The 16,008-nt window shown below is 39.1% G+C and overlaps 1 protein-coding gene across 6 annotated transcripts in view; it reads right to left on the reverse strand.

Moving 5' to 3' along the window:
- The window catches only part of ELAVL2 (ELAV like RNA binding protein 2), an 89,518-nt gene that overhangs the window by 32,239 nt on the left and 41,271 nt on the right, over positions 1 to 16,008 (reverse strand). For 3 of the 6 annotated variants that reach the window (XM_049794914.1, XM_049794910.1, XM_049794909.1), the window contains exons 1-2: positions 14,477 to 14,563; positions 11,785 to 12,025 (exon numbers count right to left, since the gene is read on the reverse strand). In XM_049794914.1, coding sequence (XP_049650871.1) covers positions 11,785 to 12,025; positions 14,477 to 14,548 — 313 coding nt within the window. In that variant the 5' untranslated portion in view covers positions 14,549 to 14,563. Of the gene's footprint in view, positions 1 to 11,784; positions 12,026 to 14,476; positions 14,564 to 16,008 lie in introns of those variants that run through there. The other 3 variants (XM_049794913.1, XM_049794911.1, XM_049794915.1) reach the window with 2 other exon arrangements.

The raw sequence follows: 16,008 nt of genomic DNA on the forward strand, positions 1-16,008 counted from the left end.
TTAGGGCAGAAACACCAAGTTTGATGCCAGAAATTTCTGGCCAACAACAAGCCTACTTATTTTCTGCTCTTGAACTCTCTCCTGCTGTCTAGTTGTCTACTGAATCTGTGTCCTCATGATTCTCCTCTCTAAATAGCTACTGCTGAAGATCATTTTCCTACATACATGACTGTGAAAAGCCTGCCTTCCCAGACAAAATCCAGAGCCAATACTGTAGAACTATCTTTGCTTGAGCACACAGCTGGTATTTTTTTTCAGCACTGCTCTGCTAGTATACAATGCTATTATTACCAGATGACGAGCAGATGCTGAAAAACCAGCAACTGCAGCACTAGAAGACTTTCTATTGATGCATTTCTTCCCGGGGTCAACTACTCGCATTATTTCAGCACAGTCTCCCTACTTGCATGAACCAGAACACTCGCCTTTTAATAATGCAGCAAGAGGCCTTTGGAAGCTTGGCACACCCACCACACGAGGGAGTCCTTGGCTGCTTGTTTGCTGCCAGAGCACTCGAACACCCAATGCAAGGGCTTGGCAGAGCTACCTTTTGGAAGGAATTGTTGATAAATCACCACAGTACCCAGCTAATCCTGCACCTTGTCTGGAATTCTTAAATCGTTCCTGTAAGGTCTGCAGACCAAACAGAATAGACAAATCAACAGTTTCAGGTAATTGCTTTTTCCACAAAAAAAATAATTAGAGCCAAACCAAATACTACAATCAGTTGAGCTCTCAAAGCCTTTTCAGTATGCACTCAACATATTAAAAGGTAAGACTGAATGAGTTATATGAAACAAATTGGTTCATTTTAAGGAGCAAGCAGAGCTAGGTTTGTAGGTTCCACCTCCTCTCCTCCACTTACTGATCTCCATAACAGGTAAAAGTAATATAAGGAAAGTAGCCTCACTAGTTGAGTGCTATCAATGCTAATTCTAAGAAGAAAAAGAACCACAAACTATCATTCAATTTCAAATTATCATCCCGATACACATATTACATAAAAAGGAAGAAACCCCAGAACACCACTTAGATGTGGTTAATAATCCATCTGAAAACTAATACACACCACTAAGCTATAAAACTACTTTCATGGTCTAGTACAAAAATTTACCACAAGCACACACTAATCATACTCTGGAAAATTAAAGATCTGAGTAGCAAATAACACATATTCACACATTTACCTTCCACAGAGGGCAATCAAAAAATGTGAAGATAAGCAGGCATTTAAAAAAATAGGAGTTTTCTACAATACAGTCATTTGATTTCAGTATAGTGACATTTCAGGCTATTTCACCTTCTGTAAAAAAAAGATCTTACTACAAAGTAATGAATTAAAGGAATATAACCAGCAAGAACTATAATATCACACAGAAGAAACACTAAAAAAGTCTATCTTCCAGAAAAATTATATGCTATTTGCATCAATATATGACAGTGAAGAACATACTTCTGAGGTAAGTAATAAAGCCTCGGAATTGAGACTCAGTGTCTGCAAGTATACAGAAAAAACCGCAAGAGTCCTAGCAGACTGAGAACCTTAATTTCTTCTAATTTAACTTCAGCTATGTATGCTGCCTTCAGTGCTTTACTGCTTGAAGACCTGTGGGCCAGTCCTCGATAAGACAAGAATAGTCCATTTTCTAGTGAATATTAACATATTTTCTGCCACCAGCTGCGCAAGTGTTCATTTTACAAACACTATTTTCAATGAACTAAGCAAAAACTTTGTTTCAAGACATAAATTTCTGTCTCTGTGTATGAAGTTAATTGGTAAAGATCCACTAAAGTACTGTAAGAACAAGTCAAGCTTCATATCTTTGTGAACAGGCCCAAGACAAGTTCACAGTTACTTGATGTTAGGCTTTATTCTGCCTTTCATCACTCCTGAAGTTGCGCACACTGGTGCAAGAATGCTGTTAAAAGAAATGTATGTAGGCTTGTAATGTTGTCATGTACAAAGGCTCTCATTTGAATTCACTTCATGGACCTGTGTAATTTTTCACAAGTCTCCTAAAGTTTCAGAGGGGAGATGTTTTCCCTGACCAGCACACAAAAGCAGAAGTGCCACTGCATAAAAGACACAGCATTAAGATCAACCTAAAAACTGCACATAGTCACAGCCTGTGACGTCCTGAAGGGAAGCCAGTGTGGCCATAGGAAAGATCAACAGCACTTCTGGCCTGTAGTCCCATTTCAGGACCATGAAAAGTTTGATAGTTCCAGATATAAGAATAAGAAAACCTTACTCAAACTTTTGTTTGTCTGGATTTGCAATTCAACACATTGGAATGCTCCACAATAAGCTGCAGTGATCCCCTTGAGACAGTGCCCGAACAGCACTGGTGTGCCAACACAGGGGGATCATTCAGCTGGTACCAGCTCTTTTTCAAAAAAGTTAATGCATCTTCCCAACTCACCACTGTCAACTGTGTCTAATTTAGGCCAACAAGATTACCACAGTATTATTTTGGCACTGAATAAGGCTAGAAGCACATACCCAGACATGCAGTTCACTTAACTGTAGAATGTACCTATAACTACCTACATAGCTATGGTCTCTCTAACAAGAACAGCTAAAGGAGTAAAAACAGAATACCATCAGTGTTGCTTTCTTCCAATTTACTTTTACCATAAATTATTGTTGAAGTTTCACACTCTTTTGAAGTTTGTATTGAGGCTTGAGCTGCATTTTAAAAGCAGCTTCAGCAAAATGAGGAAAACTGCATGAGCCACTAAGCAATCCCCGATTAATTGCAGTTTGCTCATAGTTCCAGTAGATGGATTCTATTTACTGAACACTCATAACTCACACCACTGAGCTAGCAAGCTAGGCAGCTTGCGAGAAAACACCTGTAAACTATGATGACTACTAGACTCCAATACATGACAATTTCATGCCTCTTTCTGCCAAACCCAGTTTCTCAGTTATTGCTCTGAATCTGGAAAAATGGGAATTGAAGACTGAATGAAAATGATCAAACACTGACCAAAGAATTTGACAGTTTATCTTGCCATACAGTAAGATTATGTCTGTAATTCAAAAGCTATTAACAGAGCTGGAAGTTATCCTAAAAATAAGAATTTTTCAGAAAGAGAAACTGAAGTTTCGTCTCAGCCAAATTCAACTGTACCATTTTACTAATGTAATGCCATCCTCTTGCCTTACATCTTGCATGGTTCTTCTCATGTGAGGAACATCATCATCTGCTACTTCATCAACACAAGCTTGTTGATGTCAAATACAAAAGTAAGGGTGCAGCTCTGGTTTTTCCCCACAGCAGGCAAGAGAAAATCAAGGGTAGGGGGTATTGTGGATGCTAATGTTTACATGAACCTGATTAAAGATGTTAATTAAGTCATAAGAGACATTACCAGGGTTACTAACAGACACACCATGTCCAAACAGGAAATCTCAACCCCCAAAACCACAGTTGGAAGCAGACTGCATGAGAAGGTGTATGCTTTTGCACAAGCAAAAGTAACAGGACGTTTGCTTATGGACACTACAGCAGGTTGAACACCAATAGTCTTAACTGTTGTGGCTTCTCGTGTTCAAACATAACTAGTGATAACCATGAACTGCTTGAAATAATGACTGACTTAAGGAGCATGCTTTCTAACAAATAAGCTTGTCATATTACAGGTAGAAGCTCCTTACTATGCCAAGGTGAAAGTATACCACAGAATTTGCTAAATCAGTTACTTTTTTGAATGTTGGATTTACCCTGCAATTCTTACCTAAGATGTTCTATGCAGCTGAGAAGTTTTTTCTTTTGCAGTTCATTTGTTCCTTGTCAAGAATACAGCCAGCAGCATTAAATATTCTGCCCTATTGTACCACCTAGTCACCTTAAATAATAAGCAGGTGGATAAAGCATCCTGTTCTACTGCTGGGGTGTTTAGAAGCATGCAGTAATCTGTGCATCCAAGTAAAAAACTAGCATAACTTGAACATAAATGCTTTTCCAAAACTTCCCATTAACACATACTATTGTTGGAGGGGATTTTGGGTTTTTTTTTGGACTATCTGCTACTTAATATCAGAGTTTTGAAAGACATCCTGAAATGTGCTGTGATCAAAAGGTTGAAAACTACTTTTACCCCTAAGGCACATTTTGCAAAAATTAACTTGCAGCATTGCTTTCAGTCACGTGGGTTTTTTTCTGGTCTTTACTGATGACTAAAAAACAGTTAATAAAGTGATGAATTGTTGTCAAAAGACAAACTTTTTCCCTACAGTTAAGTGTTAACTGTCAAGTCAAAAATAGGTCCTTGAAAGCATGTCAAAGGGGAGTATCCTTCTTTCGGTTTTAATAGATGTGATTAACAAGAACTACTAATCTGCAATACTGAGTAGTAGAAAACAAGCCATTTCTCACTGTAGTTGTCAAATACACACAAGAAAAGGATATGCTGAGAAGAGCTGCCATTTTCATTACTTGAAACTGAAATATGTCTCCACAAAGTAAATCTTATAGGAACACAGCAAAAATTTTCCGGAAGCAAGATTTTTTTTTTTTATTCATAATCAATGCATCTTGCTATAGATGCAAGAGTTCACAACCATTGTGCAGCAACATTAGGCTTCAAATGCCTTTCAAAAAGGGCTGTGGCTTAACCTGCATGAAGCCATAGGTAGCAGAAAGACAAGGAGAAAAAAAAGCAACTTATCTTCCATAGCTCCAGAAACTCAGAAGACAGAAAAGAATTGAGATTACGAGTCTCCTTCTGTTTTAGTCAGTTCTACCAAATGTCTCAAATAAGAAAGTAAAAAGCAAAGTACCCGAAACAACTGGTCAACAGTGTGGAAAGCTTGAAGATAACATGGCTGTGCCTTTGATAACTCTGGGTGTTGACAGATTTACAAGAATTGTTAAAGGAATCATAAAATGAAATGCAGGATCTGAGCTGGTTTTGTGTCAGTTATTTTCCCTTTACATATAGATTAAAGTATTAAGTCACTGAAACCAGAGCCTTGCAGATTTTTTCTTCTGTTGCCTTCTACAACTTTCTGCCTACTTCTACTCACACTTGGCATACTCCAGGAAGACAAAAACATCCATAGAGAATAGTATAATAAATCTTTTTCTGCAGTTATGCACAAAACCCCATGTCAGCCTGGCAAATTTGTATTGTAAGAACTGCCAGTTGAACTGTACCATGACAAAAGAAAAGAAAATGTAGAAATAGTGCTTTCATATAGCAAGATAAGTATAAATACAGGAAGCTAAAGAAAGTTCCTTGCACATATTTAAGGTCTTGCTTCCATAATACAATATATTAGCTGCTTCAATACATAATAAACCAACCAGTTAGGACCATTTGCAGCTTGGTCTCACTACTTACCACTCTGCTTGTGGTGGCTAAGAGGAAGTACCCACTTTCTGTGGTGATACCCGGGTCCTTATAATCCGCCCGACATCCTTGGAGCTAAAGGGCTTCAGGGTGTGCAGGTCAGTAACACTACTACCCAAACTGAGCTGGACCGCAGTGAACCACACCTTGATTATTATAAATACTTTGCACTAATCTCACAGCACAGTTACCCTGAAAGGCAGTGATGCCTATAAAAACTTCAGATTACTCGAGGTCTTGACAGACACTAGTTTCCACTAGAATTAACACTTATTCAAACAGCTGGCCTAGAATCACTAGGACGTAACAGCAATATATACCTACAAGCACCTATGAAATCATGAGTAAGCAGTGGTAAGATGTACAAACAGGCAGTCTGGGAACTCCCAAGTGGAAGTGAAGAGCACCACCTCTGCTAAAAGCACACAAGATACCCCACATCACTAGAGGACCAGCACTAATTTGCAAGACCCAATGCTTTCACAGGCATGTTGTAAGTTACTGCAGTCACTGACAACAGCGAATTTTTATTTGTCTGCAGAAAAGCAAAAGAGCAAAGAAGCAAAGAGAATCGCATTAATCCCCATCAAAAAGCACAGTGCTTGCTAAAAAGCAGTGATTTAATGAAGATGTTCTGATTCACTACATTCAGAGAGGTCCTCAAGCATATTTAGCCTTATAAAGAGTTCCAGTTTTAACACATCAAGTCCTTGCTTATGCTGTATATTAAGATCAGCTCCTTAATTCAGGTTTAATATATGGATGAATAAACTGTTCAACCATTTTAAAAATAGCTTGTTTCCACAGTGTCAGTAACAACTGACTAACTAGGCAACCTAACTGAATCCCTGAAACAGACAAAGCAGGTTTAGTCAAACAGGTTTTTTCTACCTTTTTATTTGTAGAAACAAATCCTATAGACTTCTGAAAGGTCAGAACAGTATCACACCTGCAAAAGAGCGAAAAGCAAGTGGAAGTGCAAAGACAATCAAGTGCTATCTTGAGTAACATAAGATGAAACAAGTTTCTTCACCTCCACCTGCGTGCATGACTCACTTTCAGGAGACATGCAACATGCAGTAAATTATGCAGTTTACTATGAAAAAGCACAGTAAATGCCACTAAGTCCTTTCCAAAAACATTAAATAGCAATGTGCAGAATCAGAGAAGAGTAACTACAGGATACAATATTAACAGGCATAAGACAAGTCTCCATTAATAGTGCTCTAGATCAACACATAACTCCTTCAGGATTATTCCTGCGGTCCAGACAATAGTACTCCAACCACCAGCTAAGTAGACCAACACTCTGCCGCTGCACTTTCTTCCAACAAGCACACAAAGTTCAAAATTACTTTGTTACCTTTGTGTTATTACACAGAGTCCCTAGGCCATACCAGAGACTCCGTTTTAACAGCTGCAGAGTCCAAAATATGGACTATCTTGAAAATTTAAAAGCTGATGTTAAGAACATCCCTCCTCTTCACACCCACCCCCAGAAAATCTATGCTTCAAGGTCTTAAGCAAGTTGCTCCAGAGAAGAGATCAGTCACTGTATATAAATATAAATGTGCCTCCAATCCTATTGGGTTTTTATTCTTGATTTCACCTTTTAGTCAAGTTCTGCACAAGGCATCCTGCTGGCAAGATACGGTTTGCCAGGCAACACCTTTTGTCCACATCCCTGCTGAAATCAGAAATTGTCAGGCTGTCGACCTCATTCCTTATCTCAGCACACCACAAAGCAGCAGCTAGCAAGAACTCCTGCCTCTCACAGACTCAGCACACCACAAAAGAGCAGCCAGCTTCAGCTAGCTCCTCCTTTACCTGCCAAATTGCTCTACTCTCCCACCCTAAGTGCAAACAAAACCTTGCAGAAACATGTGATGGATTAGAATGGTATAGGACTAAAAACATCAAGCACATTAGGAGGAAAGACTAAGAAGGAAAAAGAGCTGGGGATTTTCACAAAAGTAGCAAACCTCTTCTGGAAACTGGCAAAGTTATAGTGGTCTGTTCATTCATGTGGTCCTCCTTCCCTTCCACTCAATGTAAAAAGCATTACTGAAACTGCTAGAACAGCCCTTTAGAAAGAGGGCTTCAAACCACTCACATGAAATTAATAAGTGAGCTCCAGGGTGCCTCCCTTCCCTCCAATAGGTTTTCCAGAGGCAGGGAGGCCCTCAAGCTCAACTCATCTCAATCCTAAAGTGTGCAGGCAGATTCAAGGAACTGGGGCACTGCTATAATGCAGTCTTAAATGCACTCCAGTGTTGCAGGTGTGACTGCAGACTGAATATTAAATATAATAGGATGGGAGTCAATTTGCTTCAAATCCATAGGATGCTCTGACAAGTATTTGGGTCAAGATGGCAGCAGCCATCCTTGATGCCTCTGAATTTCAACACACAGTATTGGTGACCCAATACATAGCAGGCTTCTTCATGCCTTAGAATTTGCTAGTGGATCACATCAGTGGGGTATGGTCTGGGACTCTGACACTGCCTGCTAATATGGACACATAGGTTAGAATTTCTGGTTTTCTTACTCAAAAAATATTTCACTGGTGAGAAATGGTTCACCTGCATGTTTCATTTCATTCACCAATTCAGATACTACCAGATTTCTTAGTGCTCCTATACTGGAGCAGTCTCATCTGCTTGGCAAACAGCTCTCAATTCCAGCATGTCATAATTGAAGAAGTTTCACCTCACAAAGACAAGAGGATGCATCCAATATCAAGATGGACCAATCTGAATTAGACAGTCAAAGGCAGACCAAAGCTTTGCCCCTTATCAATTCTCATTTGCAGTTTAGCCTGTATGAAAGTATATTTCAACATCTACACTTCCCTAAACTTCTCATCAATTAGAGATATTCACCAAGTATCCAGTACTCATGACATTTCATTTAAGATTAAAAAATTACTGTTTTAACACAGGAATTAAATTAATATAATTCTGCAATTCATGCCAGATGTCTTCCTTCACAGAAACCTGGTAACAATCCCTGTTCTGAATTATAGAAAGAAAAGGAAAATTTGCTTTTCAAGAACTCTAGAAAACCTGAAAATGAGCAAGAACAGGACTAGAACTAGAGCATTCTCTCCCCAGCATCCGCAAACAAAAGGTAATCTTGCTCCAGGCTACTTAAATCATAACTACTGCTCCCAATGCAGTTATAAGGTCAGACACCACATTCTCAATCTCATTTAAACTAAAAACTTTTGGAACAAGACTGATGCAATGTTTTTGATGGCAGCTGTATGTATGCCTCAAAGCTGAGGAGCTGCTCTCTGATAAAGTAGAAACACCAACTCTATCTCCAATAGTTCCAACGCTGGACTTCTCACTTAAGAATGTAATTTAAATTCAGGATCCTTCTTAGGCATCGCTTTACACTCTAGACAGAAGACATCACACCTTCAAACCAGATGGCAACTAAGTCCTGCTCCATTCTATTCCCAGGCAAGGAGTCTTTTGACATGAAGTAGCAGCAATGTAAGCTTCCAGCGTATAAAACATATAAACCAGCATGTAAGGATGTGGGCAATTTGCACATCCATCATTGACCTCGGGGGCTCACTTCCCTGTGCCTGCAGCAGCCTCTTAATTGGGAGAAGCATGTAATCCTTAGGCAACTTTAATAAGGAATGCTAAATATGTGAACTCAGATATCCAAGACAGAGATAAACACTTCGAATAGCCATCCCACTAACTGAACAAGTACCAGTTATATCTTTCCACTCCCACAACAAAAGGTCAGGAAACAGCTATATAAAGGACCTTTTGTTTCAAAGCACAGAAGTCATTACCTATAGAGAAGACAGGCTTGTTTTCTACATCAACCAGCCTTCAGCTGAAGACAGCAAGGTGTGACACCAGCCCAGTCTAGTTTCTTTGGCATCCCCAAGCACATTCTGCATTCTTAAGAGTGAAGAGCAGAGATTGCTTTGAGGTTTGGTCAGCTCGGGAGTAAAAGCAGGTTTCAGTAGCCAAGGCTACCATACTGAAGCAGGGTACTGTACAGATTTAACTATTCGACTACCTAATGTCTTAACAGCAAGCCACCTACTACAGGAAGAAGTGCTGGTCATTCAGATCCAAAGGGGAGGCAAAGCAACCTTCATTCAACAGCACAGAAGTCAGCCAGAGACTATAAGAAGGAAGCCAAAGGATCAGCATTGAGCTTTAAGCAGACTCTTAGCTTGACTTATTTTGGGCCACTCAATGGTCCCTACGCCTCAGGGAGGGTAAGTTGTCAGCAATCACAAACTGCAGTGAGCAACAGCCATGAAGGAAAGCATGGCCTAGTGAATTCACCAAGACAGAGGTATACGTTCTGGCAGTCATCTTTTAAAAGTCATACTCTTCAGGCAGGCTTCCCTTGTTTTGGGGAAGTTTGCTTCGAATTAACAAACTTTATGTAGAATAGTCAGTAGAAAAGATCAAGATTTTAAAAAATCCAATTCTTGCAGTCTCAGAAGTACAGCACCACCTCTCTAGGCCTGAGTATGGCCATTTCTTTCTCTAGTTTCTATTTGTAAGGTACCTGAAGTCAAGCATAAAATTGACAGATGCTGTATAGAGCTGAACTGCAGGAAGTCTAAACAGGGCTTGAGAATCCACCTTGAGACTAGGCACACAAAAGTGTAGTTTGACAATGAAACTATTGAGTGGCCAATGTCAAAAACATCCCTTGATATGTAACAGCTTATTTTCACTTCATGCACAAATAAACTTATCAGATATGGTCACAAATGCTGTCTCCAGCATGCAGAGAATGATGACACAACAAGCATCCTCAAAAAAGATCGTGTTTATTCAGTGTCATATCAGTATTTTCACTAATTGTGTATTAGCAGAATGCAGGTATGAGCACTGGCAATTGAAGTTTTTTGTGTTATTCAAAAAAAGGTACAAGGCTCTGGCTAAAGCCAGTCCTACTGCAGCAGACTAGATGATCAAATTCAGGAGTTACTCTGCTCACCCTCAGCAGGTACAGATGTAGATGAACCAAACACCTGGGAAATATTCCCCTTAGCATCTTTTTGCTGCCAGATTCTTGTTTAAGTATCATCCTTGCACTGATGACAGTAGTGTCTGCATCAATGTGGGAAAATGTGGCATAACTTCTTCATGCCATGCTAGAGGAGCCATTATGTCATCAGGACAAGAGAAGAAATCATGTGCTGCATGCCAAAGACATGTCCTGGGGTTGGTGCCAAGCTGCCTGAAGGTTTTTAGGCCTTGTCCTCCACTGTTCATATACACAGTTGAGGAACATATATCTCCAGCATACCCAAACCATCAACACAAATGTGTAATAGGGGCTGAAGCCACACACAATCTGCATCAACTAAAGCTTTTATCTTCCCACTGTTGCTGCCCAGGGAACACCAAGTCACAAAGTTTTTATTTAGCGTGAGAAAAATGTCCATGTTCTGCCACTACCTTTCAGTAATAGGAAAGTACTGGCTTCCAACCCTTAAACCAAAGTATAGGGAACATGCAGCCTCAGAGAGTTGTAGTTTTAAACACACAGCAGCTAACTAGCACATTCAGAAGTTGCAACCAAGAACATAAGTTAAAGATGTGTTCTTGAAAGCCAGACATTTGAGGACTTTGCAAAAAAAGCCATGAAATAAAAGTACCAAAGTCAACACTTCTGAACAAAACTAATGAAATGTTGACATAAGCGGTACATCACGGGTTTTTGAGAGCTTAAAGTTGAAACATGGAGTTGACAAACTGAACCTTGCCAACTATCCTTTCATTCTTGTTTTAAAGTGCAGGCATCGATCTGGTAGTTCTCTCAAAGTTAAACAACTGGTCTACATACATGCAACCTGTGCAACAGCTGTTGCTGAAATAAAGTACTGGTAGAATACATCACAGTGCAGTTCATACTTTCACTCTCAGACAGCACATACAATTGTGCATTCCAAAGAAATTGCTCAAGTGCTGCAATGGAAAAGCAGCTTTACCTACAAAGTAAGGAAGTCTGCTCTTTTCCCAAGGTACAAGTTTAATTACCTGCATTCCTGAAAAAAGAAGTTTTGCATCAGTTAGGGCTAATGAAGTCATGACTCCAATGGAGTTGAATAAGAACTCAAGTAAACCTTGTAAAAATATCTGTTTTTCCACATCTGAATCTTCTTTCAAAAGACTCCAAAGCTCAGAATATTTAAATGCCCTGTTAGGTTTTATAGCACTCATACAAACCTGGATGAAATGCAAATATGAACACTTAGGTTTGGGGTGTAGAATCTATATAACAATGAACTTAAGTTCCTTCTGACTAGCAATATCAGCATCAGTTTCTTCTGCCTTTATTCCATGCTTTAAGAGAATTGCAAACCACCATCTGACAGCTCACTGCTTGGAATATGAAAAGATGCAGAAAATCCCCAAACCAACATACCTGTTATTTTGTCCCTGACAAGCTTGCAGGATTCAATCTCACCAATGCTGCCAAAGAGACTCTTCAGTTCCTCTTGGGTCATGTTCTGTGGAAGGTAGTTGACGATTAAATTGGTCTTGCTGTCTTCTGTGTTCCCAGAATCAACTGGTGATGAGCAACTGTTTATGGTGGTTGAACCATGGGCTGTGTTATTGCAAGGTGGTCCATTAGACAGTTGTGTTTCCATGGCAGAAATTACCTGCTGAAAAACACAGAAAACAAGAACCATCAAAGTTCCTATTTCACCATCTATTGGGAGAGTCTAGACAAGAATCTACAAGACCTGTCAATATGCAGAAATGGTATTACCAGGGCCATACACTGCCTCTATATGCAAAAAAAACCCCACCAATACAGAAGGATTTTAACTGTTAGTCAAGGCAATGCTTTAAAAAAACTTACAGGCAAATTAAGTTGTCACTAAAATCTTCTAGGAGCTCTCAATGAAGTCAACACTCAAAGCTTAGTTTCCATTCTCCCCAGTTCCCTTGATTTAAGCCTTTCTAGTATAGACGTTACCAGGCAGAATTGGCCTCTTGCAAGGGGAATCAGTTCTATCAACTTACAACTGATAACTGAAATGATATGAAATGTAGCTTTTAAAGTGATAGTGTGTGATTATTTTCAAAAAGATGTGGGTGTTAACTGTATCCTGAGCCTATTTCTCATAAGCAATACCAGAAAGCAAGATTAGTGATTTAAGGAGATACTCAGAGATACATGAATGTTCTGGAATGGAAAACAAACTCTTCCTTGATAACCTCTAGGTCAACCTTCTGTCACTCCACGTTGGATGTAGGTTTCTAAATGCTTTTATTTGATTAAACTGACAATTTCTGTTCTCACTTCTTCCCTTCCCAGCACCCTCAAAACAGTCAAATTTGGTATTTTAATTTAATTTACTCTTAGACATCAAAATAAGGGAGTGATCACCACTCCAGGAACTACTGTTTCACCCCTAACTGACTGTATGATTAGCAGATACAGCAGCAATCGTTTGGAGAAGTGTCAGTACTTGCTCACAAGCTATCACATGTACAAAAGGTTCTCTGCCACCTTAGTCAGTCACTGAATTGTAACAGCTGGTAAATACAGCAGATTTTTAATGGCAGACTAATAGTATCCAAGACTTGGGCAGCCTACCCTGTTTGAGACCAACTATGTAGGACAATGTCCAACAGAAAATTCTATAAATTAATTCTCCAGTAATAAACATTTCAACTAAGAAGCAATACTCAAGAAGTTTCATTTAAAAAAATCCAGCAATCACTGAAATCCAACCTCATACTGAAATTTCTAGGAGGAGTTCTCACACAAAAAAGCCTATTGTAAAATCCCAGTGTAATATCAGGACCTCTGGAGGTTCTGTCCTGTTCAAAGCAGCACATGTAATCAATGCATACCCAAACAGCTGATTAGTTCAACTGTACTCAAGGAGTACAAATTTGAATTTCCTAAAAACACGAGGAGTAAGTTGAGTGTCTTAAACTATAATTCAAACATTCCTGAGAAGACATTTCTATGTTCTGCATACAGAATTATCTTCTAAGAGTTTACTTCAGTACAACACAAAAAAGGGAAGATGCATCTATTAAGAACATTTAATATAAAATGCAATCTAGTTTTCCTGAGGAGCTACAACAGGAACAATGTTTTCTTCCCTTGTGACAAACTCTAAGGGGTAACCTGCCCCTGCCACTGTGATGAAACAAGTCTGCTAAAGAGATAAGAAAGTAGATGATCCCAATTGAGATAAACTACTTTTCAAAACACTAGTATATCTGGCAGACCTAGTAGCCACAAATGCTGTGCTCTGACTGAGGCTCCCTAGGATTGCTTTCTCCACCCACCCCCCACCCCCCCTTTCTTTTTTCTCAAATTTAAAGTGCTCACTGATCAAAATTAGCAGGATTTAGCAAGGACAACAAACAATCCTTGCTTAACTGCACACTTATTTTCATGTTCAGGTGGCAATAATGAGATCCTAAGCCAACATTCAAGTGAACAGCTGCAGTAGCCTGTGTGTGCTGAAATTACAGCATTTCTCAGCTATAGAACCATCTGCTCTGAATAAAGTGATACTAATATGTTTTACAAATAATGCATATTCCACTGATAGGTTGAATACAACTGTTCATAAAACATAAAGCAGATCTTCAGCAGTTACTAAATATTTTCCACCCAGAAAAATAGTTTGAGATAAATTTACAGTTTTCAAACAATTTCTTAGAATAAGACTTGTAAATATACTTTTAAAGTAGTAATAAAAAATACACAGTATACAGGTTTTTAAAGTTACTGCAGTTTAGTATTCAGACCATACCAAAACCATTTTAGTACAATACTACTCTTCAATTATCCACCGGGCTTTTTGAATTAGTACTATAATTGACATTAGAAAGGCAAGCCACTGCAGTTAATTTCTACAGGAGATGACCATATTATGGAAAAAGTTGTCATAGTACACCGGTGTGCTCCAGGCTCTCACTGAATAGGGACACAACCTACAGCCTGTAACAAAACGTAGAGGAGAGTTAACATAAAGGAGATGAGAGTTAACATCCCAAATGTGACATTAAAGAGTTTGGTATGGCCTCAGCACTATTAACATGTAAAAAAGTAGCCTACAGAATTTAAGAAAAATCCCACAGACCCCAGTCCAAGGCTCTGCTGCCCACGAACCACTTCTAAGCAGAGAAGCCACATCACACAGTCTGACTGCCATGTTAGTTTGGAGTTGCCGTCTGCAATATGGACACAAAAAGTACCGTACGTTAGATTAGCAAGATAATGCAACAAATCAGTTTGTACAAATTTACAGTAATTGCATTTATATTCCCAGCACGTCCATGCAGTGTGGCTTAACTGGATTTGAGGCAATTCCAATCTAATATTTCCAAATTCCATCCTAAAGTTATTTTTCTTACGGGAAATAAGATGCTTATTTTTAAGGAGATTTGAAAGATAATGCAGTCTAGTTCCCCCTGCATCTATGCTGGAAACTACCTCCAGAACCACACCATGCCTAAAAGGAACTATACCACAAAACAAATTTTTAAATCTTCAAGACTTAAGTAAAAGGAAAGAAAATGCCGTGAGTTGATTTTCCATTAGCATGTAAGGTGACCATGCACCACTGAAAAACAGCTCCCCTTACATGCCTTTCCCAACACAAAAAAAATACACAAGACAAACTACTTCACTAGAATCCAGTCTGTTCTTAAAATCCTAGGGTTTAAAAATCAAGTAAATGAAATCTTGCACAGATAGATCAGTAAGTTTCCTTGCAATAGCTGTTTAGGAGTACCACTGGACATACAAGTAGTAGTAGACTTAAGTGGAATAACTGGAGCAAAATATGCAAGAGTTCCTCATAAGGGTATTTTTGTCTCCAAGCACATTGTTGCTTGTTTTTAAATATAACATGATTGCAAACCCACTTGGATTTGAATCGAGTAGTGCTAGGATACCACAAAAGCTAATGGGCCGTTCGTAGATGACTACGAGTAGTCCAGATGTTAAACGTAATCGCAATACTAACACAAATAGAAGACTCTTGACTGTTGCCACAGCTTGAGACTGGTATAAATGCAAGAGACCCTTCTTGCCTCTGGTTAGCAGATTAGGCAAGTCTAAACTTGATAAAAAACCCCAAGGACTCAGATTTTGGAAGGCTGCTACATCCAGGGTTTATGAACATATACTTCAAAACAACTTCTCCTATTTTAAAACGGTGTAAGTTAGTCTTCATTTCAATTTGCTACCGAAGTCCATATGGTTAGCTGACTTCATGCCTGGTCTTTATGTCTAACTGAGGTTGATAAAGACCTTTAATCACCTCTTTTTATGCACAATACTGAGGCTTTGGTATCAGCTGAAAGCTTGGAAGCCATTCTCTCTGGTCTCCAACCAAAACCAATACTAACAACTGCACTTCTGAAGCTCTCCATTTTATACAGGCAAGTATGTTTGATAAACTGCTTACTGCATGAACAAAAGCTTAAAGTCTCAACTGACTTATTTTAAGTCCAGACAAGCTTTATTAAGGAGACTGCATTAAAGTAGCAGTCTACAAAACTCTGTCCTATAGATGCTGTAGTGATGTGCGTAAGACTTGGATCTCTATGGCTATCAGCAAAGCAGCATGACCAACACATTTGCTTCCTGTGAGCCATGGGCTGCATA

The sequence above is a fragment of the Accipiter gentilis genome, chromosome Z (assembly GCF_929443795.1).
Source record: "Accipiter gentilis chromosome Z, bAccGen1.1, whole genome shotgun sequence".
Taxonomy (NCBI): Eukaryota; Metazoa; Chordata; class Aves; order Accipitriformes; family Accipitridae; genus Astur; species Astur gentilis.